At 38.4% G+C, this 17,609-nt stretch overlaps 1 protein-coding gene across 1 annotated transcript in view; it reads right to left on the reverse strand.

Annotated features, from left to right (window-relative positions):
* Window positions 1-2,683: 2,683 nt before the first annotated feature.
* ACADSB (acyl-CoA dehydrogenase short/branched chain) overlaps window positions 2,684-17,609 on the reverse strand; it is a 28,392-nt gene continuing 13,466 nt past the window's right edge. Inside the window, exons 4-11 of the mRNA XM_010953235.3 lie at window positions 16,207-16,413; window positions 15,537-15,707; window positions 14,704-14,829; window positions 13,397-13,489; window positions 10,829-10,918; window positions 8,211-8,348; window positions 6,076-6,175; window positions 2,684-5,307 (exon numbers count right to left, since the gene is read on the reverse strand). Coding sequence (XP_010951537.2) covers window positions 5,237-5,307; window positions 6,076-6,175; window positions 8,211-8,348; window positions 10,829-10,918; window positions 13,397-13,489; window positions 14,704-14,829; window positions 15,537-15,707; window positions 16,207-16,413 — 996 coding nt within the window. The 3' untranslated portion in view covers window positions 2,684-5,236. The remainder of the gene's footprint in view (window positions 5,308-6,075; window positions 6,176-8,210; window positions 8,349-10,828; window positions 10,919-13,396; window positions 13,490-14,703; window positions 14,830-15,536; window positions 15,708-16,206; window positions 16,414-17,609) is intronic.

Below are 17,609 nucleotides of genomic sequence, written 5' to 3' on the forward strand. Positions count from 1 at the left end.
ACTTACCAACTTCAGTGAAATCTGATTTAAGAAGCAGTAATTTAATCAAGGGTGGGCAAACTTCCCAAAAGGGCCAGATCATAAATATTTTAGGCTTTGTGGGCAAGAGGCACAATTATGTACATATTTATGTACCATTTAAAGTGTAAAAAAAAAATCCTTACTTTGCAGATCATAACAGCAACAGGCAGTGGGTCGGATCTGGCCCACAGGCCCCAGTTTTGCCCACCCAATTTAAACCTGGGTCCTTGGACCTGAGTAGAGGTTTTGAACTTTCTTCTTTCCTGTCCAAGAAAATACTATCTTTGAATAACTCACACCAAATCCCGTAAAATCAAATCACAACTAAAGACAAGATGCTAATCTCAAGGCCATGCAGATGGTCCAGCCTGTACCCAAGTGTGAAAGCACCCACTCGGCAAAGCAAGACGTTACACCACTTTGTGTGGGCAGGTATTTCAACGTGGTCAGTGCTATTTATCCACAGAGGTCAAACCTTCAAGGGATCAGGCGTCAGATCCCTTTTTGGTCCTCTCTGTGCGGGAGTCTAGTCTCTCGTGTGACTGAACGGAGCTGCCTACATGGCTGTGGCTATTTGAGAAAAGCAAAAAAAAAAAATCAGTTAAAGGGAAAGTGATGCACAAAAGGGAAATTTTTCAGTAACCCTACATGTAGCTTTTATTTTATGACAATTACATGATATTGTAAAATTATAAAAATTCAAACAGTGTGGATGATGCCAATGGCCTCACCTCCGTGGCTGCCTTCTGACCCCCAGACCCAGGCCTCCAGGGCACTCATCAGTGTGACCATCCTTTCCAAGTTTATTCTAAGAATTTATACACATGCTTAGACTTACAGAAATATATAGATCTGTGCTGCTCTGCACAGATATTATGTGATTTGTTATTTTCTTAAACAATATAACTTGGTGATGATTTAATCTCAGAGCATGGTTCTTCTTTTGAACTGCCGCGCGGGATAGTGTAACGTGTATGCCCCTGACTTATTTATCCTCCTACCTGGCCATTTCTAATTTTTCACTACTACAAACTAAGCTGCCCTGAGAACCCCTGACATGCCTTCCTGTCCATCCTTCCAGAGGCGCTGGCCAGACAGTCGAGTTTCCCACACTTTTGCCGACAATTTGTAATTTATATTTTTCTAATTAACTAAGGTTATTTAAAGTTACGGTTAGCTTTTTGCATCCTATCTTTTTGTTATTTACTTATCATTGTGTAAGGTGAATACTGCCTGTAAGTCTGTCTTTTTGGAATTGTAGAAGTTTCCTTTGTGGCAAAATTCTAAATCAGACAATTCATTTGCATTTGAAAAGAAAACGTTTTCTCTCTGTATGTATCAAATGTGTTAATTATGCTGCCCAAATCCTGTCCGTTCTTACCATTTCCTCCGGGACTTGCTGATTTCTAGGTCAGAGACTGTGATTACAGCTTTGTCACTGTTTCTCACTGCATTTCTATTATTTGTTTTGCTGTATATAGTTCCCACCTGTTAGGGACATAAACTTCATGAATATTGGAACTTCTTGGTGAAGTCTTCCTGTTTCATTATGAGATACCCTTTTTTGTCCTTTAAAATTCTTTCTGCCTTTAATTCAGTTTGATATTAACATCGCTACTCCTGCTTTCCTTTTAGTAGCATTTGTGTGGGTTTTTCCTTCTCTTTCCTGTGTTGCTTTTTTAGGTGTTTCTAACTTTATGTAGCTGGAACTTAAATTTTCCTTTTGTTTCCATCTTAATATCCTTTTTATTTTTAATAGATGAGTTTAACCCATTTATATCTCTAAGTACTACAGTGTTTGGCTATATTCCTACCTTATTGTATTTGATTTACCATTTCTTTAAAGAAAAAAAAAAAGACAAACTCCCACGCAGGTAGGTTTTTTCCTTTATACGGTGAGCTGCCTGTTGGATGCACCAATGAGAACTGAATAAAGACACCTGACAAAATACATTTTGATAAGCATCTGGTCTTACTCATCTTCGCACAGCAGCCTGGAGCCCACAGCATCTTGGACCGCTGGTCACAGTGACTGCTCAGCACATGTCACTGAATGACAAACAGAAACAGGGACTGATACCTAGTTTTCTAAAAGAATGTAGGAAATAAGGGGGAACAGATGGGCTGCAATCTCTTATGACGTCAGATGATAGCATTATCACTGAACAAAAGGTGCAACAATATAAAATTTCCCAAAGTCCTACCATAAGGCACAGGCGTAACAATCAGCTAGGTAACAGCTACACCGTGAAGATGTGCTCAAAAGAGGGGACCTCTCTAGTGAAGAGATGCTTATTTTGCTTAAAAGAAAAAAAAAAGAGGGTCCTCTGGTAAAACTTTATTTAGCATCAAGAATTTAAACTTGGTCTACATTAACACTGCTTCCCTGAAAACGAAGAAAATTGGCTTACCTGAGAGGCAAGCCGCCAGCCTGGTAAACAAAGCTGCTGTATCTACCTTGCAGGAGGAGCCCATGACTTTTCTACTTCTTCTGTACGTATAACAAATACTTCTGCTTTGTCAGAGTAGCAAAAGTCTCCAGTTACTGCTTTATTTTTTTATTCTTCACAGAATACTGACTCTGTAACACCGATTAGTCTGATATGTGCCATCACAACAAAAGATTCACTTTATGAAAGTTCAGCAAAAATAGGTCAGCAAGGACATAACTAGTATATTTATTAAAACACATCATAACCATAAAGCCAAATGATCAAACAATCTTTACATCTGACACACGAGCTTCATCCTAGGAGAGCTAGTGTATTTGGCAGGTGATTAATATATGTAAGTAATGACACTGATCAATCTTAACACTTCTGAAATGTTAATTCTTTCTCAGCTAAACCTAAAATAAATCGGTAGGAGTACTGAAATATAACAAGGATGAAATCCAAAATTTGTTGAACAGAGACGTTAAATAGTAGGAAGCGCACTGAATCGGGAGCCAGCACACTTGGATCCTTGTCTTCTCCTTGTCCCTGGATGGATGACCTTGGGCAAGCAGTGTGGCTACATAAATCCTTCACTTCTAAAATGAGAGAGTTGGCTGGGTGGTTCTCTACAGTCTTTCTAGATTTAACTTTCCATTATTCTAAAATCTTTGGCACTGACTCATTTTTGTGTTGTAAAATGAAATTTCTAACAATACTAACTGGGCAGTTGAGTCCAGCTCTGACGACACAAATACGACTTGGTGCTTGTGTTCAAGTCTCTTCCTTCTGAGCTTGTGGCAGCCCTGTCCTCAAACTGACAGACAATAATGACAGGCTTCCAGAGGTAAACAAGCTTGTCCTCCACTAGACACGAACTCCAGAGAGTTTTTACAGACTCCCAGAGTCACGGTTATTAAGAGAAGCTATGATGGAAGAACTACAGGGAAAACTCGCATCCTCTTTGGTAAATGGTACAATAACACTACTCATTAACAGGAGAACTTTTATTAATTTTCAACTGTTATTATGAACATGAATAAAAAATATAAACACAATTAGAACTGTATCAATGTGAATATAAATTCAAGGTCCAGATGTGCATGGGAGCCTCCTTCATGCTGCTCATCTGAACACGAGGTTTGCTGTGGTCTCACATGTTTGCAACTGCAGGGGAGGAAGCTGGGGTTCTTTTTACTAAAGTTGGCTTCCACTTCATTATCTGAAAAGTTCACCTAATTCTCACATAATCACAGAAATTAAAGATGTCCAAGCCCTGCTTTAGGGCATTTCATCTATCCCCTACTTTCCTTATTGGATTACTGTCTTTTTGTTCTGAAAGACTGAATGAGTGGTTTCCATCAGCTCCCTACCTGAGAGTCAAGCAGACTTTATCTCTTCTGATGCAAGGTCTAAATTTGTCCATATTTCTTCTTAATATTTTAAAGTAATTCCTTTTTCAATTGCATTTACACAATTCTGAATATCTAACTATGATTTGCATTATAGAAATTAACCCAATTCAATAAACATGAATGTGCAAAGCAAAATTACTTTGAAAATGTCAAGTTTTTTAATAAACATTACCCTTTCATTAAAGTACTAACATGCTTCCTATTCAACAGTAGTGATGACTTTAAGCAACTGTATGAGCCTAAACACATTATTCAATGTCTCTAACCTGTGCCCCCTTTTTAGAAAATTTATTGTCCACCTCCGTCCAGACGGGACTCAGGGCCAGTACCCTGTGGGTTCTTTTCTTCTGATTGCGAATCCCCCATACTGAAGAAATGGCATCACCAGCTATATATTTTGCTGAGCTTTGCCCTTCTATAATTTGACTGAAAAACCACAGATTTATTTTTGTCATTTCTATATTACCAAATATCCTTTTCAAACTGCACAACCCCCCCAGCCCCCATTCCTTACAAGATTTCCATATACTTCTTTATGGGGGCAAGACACTTCCTCTTGAGAATCAATGAACCAAAATATAATTTCTGAATTACTATTCATGATAGAGCCCAATAACTAAGTTTGAGAAAACAGTATTCCATTTAAATATAGAAACTGTATCGTTGATAAAATGAATATTACAATATTGAATATATTTTGATTATTAAACCAAAATATTTAAACTTTATACTTGAAAATTAATATAGAGAGACTTGTTTTTAAAATGATCTGTTGAAACCATGAAACACATCTTTCATACAGGTCAATTATAGTAACAAATTATATCGCTTTCCTTTTGTAAAATAATGTTTTCTTCAATTATATGAACCACAGAGTTATACCCTCATTTTCTGCTCATTCTCCAAAATTTAGAACTAAAACTTCTAGATTTTTCTAAATAAATTTTTATCAGTTTCTACCCAGTATAACAACTTAGAATTGACTCTGTCCTATAGAACCGCCAACCACCACAAACATCTGACTGATGCACAACGGTGGGAATATAACACGGCCATGTCTGTAACACTGACACAGAGCGAAGCTTCCGTGCACCCTGAAGCTAGAATGACAATGCATATAGAATTTTTAAAAGTTTTAGAGAAAACACGGATGTATTTCTTCCCAAATTCTAAAAATGACTGCCTGTGCCTAAGTTAAGCAGATGAGAAAGAAAAAACAGAAAAGGTCTACCTCAAGATCCAAGATGGAGGGGCCTAAATAAAGTCGTTCACTGTCACGGAGGCGTCCACCCCCAGCAAGGCACAGTACTTAACACTTTACACCACAGACATCGGGGGGGGGGGGGGGGGGGCCCGCCCGCATGGCTGTCAGTATTCTCTGTCGATACACTTTGCAATGGTGTTCAGCTGGATATTTGAAGCCCCTTCATATATTGTACCTTAAACAAAAGGGAGGAAAGAAACAATTAGGAGTGGAGCCATAGCTAAGGATCTATATAAGGAACAGCTCCACAAACATGACCTCTGCCTTTACTGTAACTGTTACCAGGACCATTGTCCAGTGTCCCCCGAATATGGTGCTATTTGACAGAGTAATTTTGCCTGAGAAATAACAATTTTCTATTTGGTTTACAGATTTCCAGGGTCAGTATTAAACAGCTGAAGTATTTCCGTTCCTAAACTATCAATGCACAAGCCGGGATGGCTCCGCAGGACAGGGCCCTCTCACCACTGCTGTGTTTCCCTCCTCTCACCTGGTGGTGGTGCAGCGGGACTTGATTAGGCTCTCAGCTTCTAAAATTAGAGCTGACCTTCACAGAACAGCATTAAACTGATCAAAATATTAACATTATGTAAATCAACTATACTTCAGTTTAAAAAAATCTTTGAAAAAAATGAACATTTTTAGTAAAAGAAAAATTAAGACAGATTTTGCTGTGGTCTTACTGAAAAGCCTTTAAAAGGCCTTTAAGCATTTAAGAAGGCAATTTTAACTTTTTTAAAATAAAAATCTATTTTTTTGAAGGAAGAAGTTGGGGAAAAACCCAACCACAAGAAGAGGAGAGCCAATAAGCATAGTAACTGAAGAGATTAAAGCTGCCTTTGCTTGGGCACCAGTAATAAAAAAAAAAATCAAACAAATACAACAGCCTAAAACATCCACAGAGTCAAATAAAAGAAAACAAATGTAAAGAAAATCTATTTACCAATCTTTGCATCTCGGAAGTATTTTTCCACGGGGTAAGTTTTGATGTAGCCCACTCCTCCCATCCACTCGATGCATTTATTAGTTACCAGGCCTGCAATCTACCAAAAACAAGCAGCAAGTCACACGCTGAAACCACGTAACTCATGTATTACAAACACTCTTGTGGAATATTCTTAGTTACATGGATTCACTGTTATTGGCAATTGGAAGGATTGAAGTTATTCTATAAATTAGCATCTTTAGTCCCATTCTCTACATCATTTATGTCAAATATGCCATTAACTCACAAAATTCTTATTTTCTTAAGAAAATTAGGATATTTGTTTAGACTCATAAATTTGTTGACAGGTATCATTTATTCAGCAAATATTAACCAAGGGCTTTCTTACACCACCCACTCTGCCAGCCACTGGGCACACAATAGTGGGGGGTGGCCAGTCACTGCCCTTTGGGTCCTGGTGGTTATTCAGAAGAGACAGACATTGAACCACAGTCACAGAAACTGAAAACCTCTATGGGGCAAAAAGAGCTTGCTAGGAAAGCTGACATGATTTACATGGGGGCTAAGGGAGGAAATTTCAGCTTAGCTGAGAACTAAAGGGTGAGTTAGGGGACATTTTAAGCTGAGGATTGACATGTGGAAAGGCTTCAAGGGGATTCTGGGTTCACCAACCTCAAGGGCCCGAGGGCCGATGGGCGGGGATTAGGGTGAGCTGTGAAAGGGGAACGTAGGGACAGGTGGGCTGTATGTGACTGTGAGCAGTTTGAATAATGTACTGGTGCCCAAAGGGGACCCCAGGATAATCCCCAGAAAGTAAAAATCTTTGTTACTTCACAGCACAGGGATTTGCAGATGTGACTGAGTTATGGACCTTGAGATGGGGAGATGCTCCTGGACTATGTGGGCAGGTCCCCTGTAATCACAAGGTCCTCATAAGGGAAAGAGGGAGGCAGAGAAGGGATGTGACCACGGAAACAGGAAGCAGTCAGATCTGAACACACTGCACTGTTGGCTCTGATGATGGAGGAGGGGCTATAAGTCAAAGTAAGTAAGTAGGCTCTAGAAGCTGGTAAAGAAAAGGAAATGGATTCTCCCCTAGAGCCTCCAGAAAGGCAGCTCCGCTGACACTTTAATGTTATCCCAGTGAGACTCACTTCAGACCTCTGACCTCCAGCACTGTGAGATACAGAATTGTACTGTTTCAGGCCACTAAAATTTTGGCAATTTGTTAAAAGCAGCAATAAGAAACTAATAAAAAGGTCCCGTGTGCTATGAGAAGCCGCTGAAGGGTTTAAGGCTGGAGAGTGGCATGGCCTCATGGACACCCTGAAAAGGGACATTGGATTGGAAGAAGAGACAGGGACCAACAAGAGATTAGAAGGTGGCTGCAGTGGTTTGGTAAAGAGACTATGCAGCTTGGACTAGACAGGCAGTAGTACCAAGGGAGAGGAAAACTTAAATTCAGGAAACATTTAGGGGTCGGATCGTGGGGACCGAGGGAACGGAGGGCACTGGGAGGACTCTGGTCCATGACTGGTGCAGTGGGGTGAGGAGCACAGCAGAAACCGGATCTCTTGGCCTGGAACTCAGGAGGGAGGCTGAGGCAGAGGATGAAATCTGGGCACTGAAGAGGTTAAATGAGTATCTGAAGCCACGGAATGAGCAAGATACACTGCCGAGGCTGGGAAACAGCAGCCCCAGGATGAGGCCAAGTTTCAGCCAAAGTCCAAAGTGTCACATACAGAATGTACAAGTATGAGCAGGAAGCACTAAACGCACAGACAGCCTCATCCTGGTGTGTTTTATTTCACATTATCTCCACAGCACTCACTGCCCCAACTTGAAATCATGGCTACAACGCTGTCGTTCAGATGAGGCTCGTGCAGGGATTCAGGGTGGCTGTTTGACCTGAGCTGGAGACTTGGTTTCCACTTAAGATCACATGAAAACACAGATCTCACAGAATTAAAGCATCTTCCTACGGCAGCCTTACTTTTTTGCATTTCTGGTGTAGGAACTGGAAGGTCCATGTTATTTTACTTGAAAAACAAATGCTCAACCAACACTCCTAAATCAAAAGGTTAATAAATATCTTAAAAAAGAGACTGAATTACTTTTTTTTTTTTTTTTACCTCTGATGCATAGTATTTGGCCATAGATGCTTCTTTAATGAATGGCCTTCCAGCTTCCAAAAGCCTAGCAGCATTGTACGTTAGCAATCTTGCTGCTTCCAGATGGGTGGCCATATGAGCCACTTGGTGTTGGAGCCCCTGTAATATTCAGGCCCAAGTTAGAAAATTATGGTTTCCCAAAACACAGCTCATCATCAAAGTCCTGCCTGGATATGGAACACTACTGACAGATTCGAAATATATCCACCCCACCAAATTCACATTCATTTTGTAAAAATGGTTTAAAATCTGCAATCTAAAATAAAATGATAGTACATGTATTCCTTCTTAGAAAATTTTCAAATTCATGTTTATAACTGTCAAGATTTAAAAAATAAATGATCACAAAAATGATCACAAAATCAGGTTTAGAAATTAACTGCTATACTTAATAATTATCAGCCTGTTTTACGATCAAAATTAAGCTTGAACTAAATCCCAGCAAAGCAAAAATTCAAAGATATTTCTTATTTGCTTTAATTAAGAAAACCTTAATTCTGCACACAGCCTCAAGGCATTAAAATTGTAAGCTGCAAAGTAATGAAGGGATATTGGACATTTCAGTTTTCTTTAGCTTTATTAAAGTGACTCCACTGAAATTTCTATGAACAGGTAGCAGTTTCTTTAGGGTTGCAGAAGACACAAGAATAACTGTTTAAAAGAAAAAACTCAAGAAACAGTTGCCATTTTGAAATTTTAGATGGTGATTAGGCACACATTAAATGTTAGAAAAAAATGAGTGAATTAGTGAGAATATGAATATTAACAGTTTATAGTTATAAACAATTTCCTGGAAATACAGGCATAATTAAGTGTATTATAACCTAGAATGTGTCTACATATCCATCTCCCTGGATATTTACTGAGTTCCTACTATACGCCAGGTGCTGGCTTGAGTAATGGAGACACCACATTGAAACTCACAGTCAGAGTTCCTTGTTCTCATGGCTTATCTAGTCCAGCAGGGAGAACAGACTGTTAAATAATTATGATGTTGTGTGATGAATGCTAAGTCAGGGTACCTCAAGGCAATTACTCAGTAATCTCAGAGATGGCCTTCTCTAAACAAAAAGAGGGATAAGCTGGAGAAAAACAGATTGCTCGCAAATATCCTAATAGGACTCTTCACTTTTTGCAGTATTCGATACACACAAAAAAGATGATGCTACATGTATATAGGTTATGAAGCAAAATAATAAACTGAATACCCACTAACCCATATGTAGAGCAAACTCCGTCCTCCTTATGATTTGTCTGTTTACTTTATGGCATCATTTGAGGAAAAGAAAGTTGGTAACCAAATTCACCAATCTTACTATCTTTTATGATTAGTCCTTTCTGGCTGTTGTTTTCAAAATCCTTGCCTAAACATGAGGTCATAAAGACATTCCCCTATATTTTCTCCTAAAACTTAAAATTTTGCTTTTTACATTATACCTTTAAAACTTATGAAATCTATTTTCTGTGTATGGCATGAGGTAGGGATCCAATTTCATTTTTTCCACAAGGAGAGAAAATTTCCACTCTGTGATCTGCAACACCATCATTGTTATACATTACACATCAAACTGCCATCTACACATGAGTCTAATCCTGGTCTTTCTGTCAATTTGTCTATTTCAAGAATAGACAATCACTGTTCTAGAACAGAATACGCCCCATCAGTTAATTTGTCTATTTCAAGAACAATCACTGTTCTAAAACACAGTATCACCATTCTAGAAATTGTTTATGACTTCTTGTGTGGAATGCAGAAATTCTAATTATTTTCAAAAAGTACGTTCTTTTGAATTAAACTGACAGTTACCATCTGTCATTTAGTCTACTTACAATACTAGGCACCAGGAGAGGGAGAAAAGTGACTCTGGCACGTCTGGCCCTACGAGGACTCACCATTTCTGAATAAAGATTTCCTAACTAGGTTATAAACACAAGGCCTGACACAAGAACACACTTGATACAGCTATGCGAATAAAAAACGAACAATCAAACACAAAGCAAAAACCAAATCACTCTAATGCAATAAAGTAGTTAGGAAAAATTCTACTAACTTTCATCAAAGCTTCACATAGATACATAAAAGTAATAGTTTTCTTTTAATTACCCACCCTAGGCATCCTGATAAGTGTCATAATCATACCTATTCATGCACCTGATCCCTCTTCCCTCACTCCCAACCCCCGATCCCGTACATACAGGGAAACGCTGGTTCCCTTGTACAAAGGAGATCAGAAGCCTCCCTCAAAACCTCAAGGCCTAAAGCTGGTAAGACAAGAAGCAGGATTTGAACTCAGGCAGTCGGACTGCAGACCCCATGCCCTGGAACTTGGAAGCAGTGAGGAGGCAGCGCCCAAGTGCTCAGCATGATACTCTGAATCATAACATAGCCCGGCCTCAAGGACAACTGTTCTGCCCGTGGAGAAAGTCAAGGAAGTCACAGGTACACACCCTGAGGCCTATTCCTTCCTCTCCCATTAAAATCCCCACGGGGATTCTTTCCACAGCTTTATAACAAAACTCTTCATTAACAGGAAGGTGGGAGAATACAGCACAGTAGAAAGATGCTAATAATTCCATACCTGAAAATCAAATATTCTTTGGCCAAATTGTACCCTTTCTTTAATATATGGAATAGTGTAGTCAAAACATCCTTGAGCCAGTCCCAGCATCTGTTAAAAAAAATTAGAATTTCTTATTTGTTATAAGTTTATACTTTCTAATTATTCAAGTCATACATTCTTTTTACAGGCAAACCGAAAAGTTGAGGTAGAGAAAGAACAGAGATACCAACAAAGTGAGGTGTATGTTAATGACCTTCACTCACTGCATTTATAGAACCTAACTTCTAGTAATTGGGAGAAAATTAGTGATTTCCTATGAAGATGAGGATATTTGATTGCAGCTTGGAGGTACCTCTCCTGGCATGGCTGTGCTTACAAGCACACTTTTTAGAACTCTTCTCCTTTAAGCTTGATTCTCCAGGCACAAAGCGAGCCTTGGAAATTTTGCTCAGAACTGGCCTCAAAGACTGTCAGGTAGGTCCCTCTAGTCCTTCTAGAAGTCAAGTGTGGAAGGTCACTTCTTAACCTTCTACCTTCCTGCCCATTTGCATATGATCAGGATTAATAAGAACTTTGGTGGACAGGGCATCAGAACATAAAAGAGCAGTGTTTCTCAATCCTGGCAGCACATTAGAATTATCTGGGGAACTCAATAAAAAAATGCCAATGTGGGGGTCTAAGAATTGAATCCAAACCTTCGGCACGGGGGGCTGGGTATGTATGTGTGTAGGGGGGTGAGTGTGTCCTAAGAATCAGCATTCTAACAACTCCTTAATGATTTAACGCACAGCTAGAGTTGAAAACAACTGATACAGAGCATCTGGTAAAAACAACACTTTATACATTTGAAGAACAAATCAGGATGTGGTGACAATTTTAGCTGGACTGTCACATTGTTAACCAACTCCGTATCTATTGAATTAGTCAAGCTCAGAAATTGTTTCTAAATTTCAACATTAGGTAGCTATTAAATCACTATCTAATCATGTCAAACCATGTAGATTTTAGGAAAAGAAAAACAAAATCAGTAGTTAAAGCTTTGGGGGGGTAATACCCACAAACTTATCAGTATTTCTTTAGTGTTCAACTTCTTCTTTAGCCTTCTATTTTGAACTTTCTGGAGAAGAGAATATTATGCTAAAAATTAAAGGACAAAAACTCAAACTAAAACAAAACAAAACCCAAAAAGCAAATACAAGTGAGGCAGGGACTCCCTGCACTTTTGGCTATGAGGGAAGGTGATGTCACTATACCCTTATAACTACAGTTAATAATATGGAGTATTGACATGAAAATTGAAATTATCAGTTGTCAACCAAAAACAGGCTTCTCCATCCCTGTAAAATGTTTTCAGTATAAATACAGAAAAACTAACTTCTTTTCAACTATAGTTTCAAGGACAGATGCCTTCAGTTCACACTTATATGTGCCTCTTTTTCTAAAAGGTATCCACAGTATTAATCAAGAAATAATAACTATCAAACCTTCACTTTTTTAAACTTTATTTTCTGACCTTAACTTTTAATTGGGTTATCAGACAACCTGGAGTAACTGAAGTCTAGACTATGTATTTACTGCTAGAACATCTATAGTATTTATATGTCTGGGAAGAAGGAGGTTTTGGCACTGTAATTTTTAATGCTGCATCTGACCTAATTGAATCATAGAAAAACTTTAAAAAGAAGAGACAAGCCAATTCTCTTCACCTAGCATTGTGGAAAACCTTTTTGTTTTGTTTTATTTCTAGCTTTGTGGAAAACATGGGTTCAGTTTTGATCGAAGAGTATTTTGTTAGCAAATTAACAGGAGTAAGAAAAATCTAGAGTAAAACTATAATTTAACTATTCCAATAGCTAATATATGCAACATTCTCAAAAATCTATTAAGTCTTTGAATTTTGGATACTCACTGATTAAAAACAAACATACATCTACCCGTATATGTAGACATATGCATCTACAAAAATGACATAGTCCATAAAAAAACCCAAAGAACTTACTCATTTTTTTAATGTAGAAAATAACAGTTAATACCTAATAGAAAATTTTAATATACTATATAAAGGGCAAATTTGGTATAAAACTAAATAGTTCTCATGTTATGTAACTATCACTATTTCGAGTGTCACAATTGTCTGATTTTCACATGCCAAACACTAAGCAGCAAATCTTTCATTATCTATAGACTTACTACATAGTAGAACATTATTCATTCTTAATTTTAAAAGTTTCAAAATGAACTATATGCTTTGAAAAGTTGATTTAAAAAACACAACATTTAATTTATAATATATTTTAGAAGTTTTTGATCCAGGGATTAGATAATACTTTAATGGTCTCAAAGCAAAAACCTGTTACCACTAAGCCATTGTTTGGTTCTCGGGACAGCATATAACCAACCAAAGTGGAATTTTAAAAAAATCACAGCCAGAAGCTATTCTTTTACCTCCTGGAAGGGAAGGACGCCATCTTGTGTTTGCAAGCTTCCAAACACCCGCTGGTTTCACTGCATTTTTTTTTTTCCTTTTTACATTTTAATTGACTCACACTGTGGAAGAATCAAGTTAAAGGGCTGAATGTGACTAACCTGTGCAGCAATTCCTATCCTGCCCTCATTAAGACTCCCTATGGCATACTTATAGCCTTGGCCAACTTGTCCCAGGATATTGGCTTCTGGAACCTGAAAAGGAAAATGTGCAGTTATTTCTCAATTTAATTTGATACAATTCACTTTGATTGTATATTTTTAAATGCACATATAGCCCTAATTTGTGTGACATTACTCCAGCATAGTATTTATTAAGTTCTGAGGAAATTGTCTGCTATTTCTCTGTCTCCCTCTAAACCGTTTCCCACATGCTCTCCGAGGGATAGGTTCACCACGGCATCCTCCAGAGCCCAGCACAGACATGTGCCGAATGAATGAATGAATCTAGAAAAAGGGACTCTCATACAGTTAGTCACATAAACAAATAACACCCACCCGCCCAACTCTTATTTGTATGCTATAATGTGAGATAAGATATTAGGAATTACAGAAAATACGTAAGTACTTGCTAAAGCAAGGGTAGTAAACCTTCCTTCTGTTGAGACTATTACCCACACAGAAATCAGCTGAGGCGTGTGGGGGTACATATGCATGTGTGCACAAGGGAGGAGAGAGGAGGAGAGAAGAAATACGTTAAAATGTTCATTCATACTTTAAAAAAAATCTAGACTAGAAATAATAAAAAAAATACTTAGCTTTATAATGTGGGCAGTTGGGAGGGAGAATGGGTAGAATGGAGAAAGAAAAAGGAAAACGGGAAGAGAGACAGTCAGTGGGGGTGAAGTAGTGGGGCTCACATGATGTCCATAAGGACACCCCATGAGCACACACACAATCACCAATAAGTGAAAAGATCACGTTCCACTGGGTGATAGAAAATCCATCACATCCTGTCCTGTCTATGTAAAGTGTAAAGGCCTAAAGTATAAGCCTTCTGGTTTTAACATAACCTCGTTTTGTTGTTTTTTTTTTTAACATTCTCAGCCCTGAACTGGATGCGGCTGGTCGTCTTCCACTCTCGCTGAGCAACGTCGCCACCTTGTGGCCTCAGTGTGCCAACCTCACACTTCCTCCTCAGAAACAGAGTCTGGTGCACAAGCATCAAGTTTATAAATTACGAGATTAATTCTCAGAGTGGCTCTTGAGGCCAGCTGCTGGGCAGAAAGGTTACCAGACTTTGCCTAAACTCTTGTGGCCAAACTTTGGTCATGACCCAACCTAAGAACATTGTTCAGGAGTTTTACAAAGTACTCTCCTAGGCACGCCTAATACTTTCTCACACACCTGTAGTTCCAGGCAAAGCCTATTTGACATCAGTCTTTTCCTGGAAATTCTAAGATACTTACCTTGACATTTTCAAACGTTAAAGGACAGGTAGAAGACGCTCTGATTCCCATTTTGTTCTCCGATTTCCCGATATGAAAGCCCTCAGTATCACGATCTACCAAGAAGCAGGTAATTCCTCTATACCCCTGAAATGAAGATTTTAAATTCTATCACCACTTGGACTGACAAGATCCCTGTTTCCAAAGACGTCAAAGTAAATAGAAAACTAAAAATGGACTTTAGCAGTAAATATTAATGAACTCAGAACTGCAACATGTGTACTATGAAGTAAGAATGATGGGAGGGGCTTAAATTCAAAATCCAGAAACTAATGATTTATTTTATTTTTTCAGAAACCGTTGTGGCTATTAACGTTATTAAGTGACACTAAAGTATACCTGGTAATAAGAATTTCATGTTTTTAATCTAATTTAATCACGTATTTTAAAGCTTCAAATTTTAATTCATTAAATGTTACACTAGTGAAAAGACAAAAGGTGTCTTTACCATTTTGTTATACAACTAAGTATTCTTAAAAATGTATTAAATAGGCACTTATGTTCTTCATTATTAAACAGAAAATCTGAAATTCTATAAAATTCAAGGCTAGCTTCCTATATAACAGATTAGGAGATTAATGGTCTTCCATGTAACGAATAATTATGTCAGCAATATTTGTTTTAGGTGATTAGTAAATAAGAACATAGAAAGATGTCAGTGGTCTAATCTTCGTAGTGCTGAGGACAATGAAGAATTTAAGACTAAGTCCTAAAAAGGAAATGGAAGTAGGAAAAAGAAATGAAGAGAAAAGATGAGGGAAATGGGAAGAAGCTTTTTTTTTTTTCAAACTTACAAGGGAAGGGTCCACATTTGCCATCACCAGGAAGAGTCCAGCATCCTCGGCATTGCTAATCCACATCTTTGACCCATTGATGACATAATAATTTCCCTTTTTATCAGCTCTGGTCTTCAAAGCAAATGAATCACTACCCGCTCCAGCCTCTGACAGGCAGAAACTTCCTACCTGCATGTGCAGGGAAAAAATTCCAAATTATCACTATATTTATACTCTGCATAACAAATACTCACAGCAAAACAAACATTTGTAAATCAAGCCTTTAGCTACTTCCAAAAGTCTGTACTTATCACAATAGTGATGGTATTCTGACAGTCTTATTCTCCAAAATATACCCTACTATTCGTCTAAGGCAGATTTAAAGACCTAGGCAGTAGAAAGACATCTCAATGTAAATGAAACTACCAACGAAGGTATTAGAATATATAATTGGCACAAAAAAAGAAACAATTTTATTGTCTGATGATTATTCTCTAAATTCTCGAGTTGCAAATGAGACGCAGAACATTAATTCTAGCAGCATTAATTTATTGAGCATGGCTTGAGTAATTAATGGTGCTGTGCTGTGGTCCTGGATAGAACAGCCAACAATGCAGCTGCTTTTCTCCTGAAAACACCCTAAATTTAGAAAAGATCAGATCCATTTCAACAACTCATCTCTACTCACTTGTTCCGTAACTAGCTTGGGCAAATAGGTAGCCTTCTGCTCTTCTGTTCCAAGTTTTCCAATCATCATGTTAATTAACGAGTTCTGGATGTCACACATCAGAGCTACAGACGCGTCAACTTTGGCTAACTCCTCGATCACCAGCATACAGGAGAAAAAGGAAGCTCCTGTTCCTCCATATTTTGTGTCAACTCCAATACCCATCAGCTACAGGAAAAACAAGGAAACGTAGATGAAGAAAGCTATTTTTATGTGGGAAAATTTCCTGCAAGAAGTTAAGAAACAATCTGTAACCACATACGTTCTTAATTTTTAAATTGTTTGTATATCTTATTTTAATTTGGTACAGCTCTTTTCCTCTTTTATAGGTAACAACAAAATCTATAACAGAAACTAAATTTGGAAAGGATAAAAGTACATGCTAGAGCTATCATTTGTTTCCTTTTGGGATCTAAAAAACAAAAACGAGAGGTAAAATGTTTTGAAGGATGACGGAATGGAATAATGAGAAAATATGTAATAAGGAAACTGAAGAAAGCAGTGGGATGTCCAATTTCATTTGGCACAATCTCTTCTACTCAACTCAGGCTCCCCTACCTTGACCCTTTCAGCGCAGATAATAGCTGAATGACCTCTTCTTTGGGGCCATTTTAGCAAGTCCAGATGGTCAGCAGACCACATTTTGTGGTGTTTCCTAGAATCACACTAGGCCAAGGCCCAAAGTGTCGGGTGAACATGGCCAAATTCTGGCAAGCCTTTCCAGTAACTGTCTGACTGTTCAGTAATTAGCCCTAAGTCTGGAACGTGAAATGTCCATAATACTCCATTTTTAAGTATCCTCATTTCATAAAAAAGCACATGTGTACATGTAATTCAAGACCCAAAACTGTTATTGGATAAAAGCATACTATTTCTATTCTCTCCAGACACTATGGAATCCCACTGTGCTGAAGCCTGGGTGTGGCAGCTATGTTTTAAAAGCTGATGGGAAGCTGCGCTGCTATGAAGGTGGAACCACAAAGGAGGAGGACTGAAATGCTGAGAGAACCAGAAATGAATGATGTTCTAAGAGGAAGAATTCAAGGGTGGGGGTGTGCCTGAAGACTGAGAAAGCCCTGACAACATCTGACTGTAACATCTTTAGTAGTCATCTGAAGACACTGCTTCCCGAAAAAAGGCATCAATTTCTCCCACATTGGATACACTGTCTTTGTCAGCTATTACGGAAGGCGACCTCCACAGAAGTGGGACAACAGAGGTCAGGAATCACACGTGGTTGATACAGGATGTGCAGGATGTGCAATAAAGCAGATTCTCTCGGGGACGCTCCATCCCAGCAGGAGCAGGGGGTGGAACTGGCCGGCAACTCGCTGCTGCAGATGACCCCCACTGCGAGCACTACC

This window comes from Camelus bactrianus, chromosome 11 (assembly GCF_048773025.1).
Source record: "Camelus bactrianus isolate YW-2024 breed Bactrian camel chromosome 11, ASM4877302v1, whole genome shotgun sequence".
NCBI lineage: Eukaryota > Metazoa > Chordata > Mammalia > Artiodactyla > Camelidae > Camelus > Camelus bactrianus.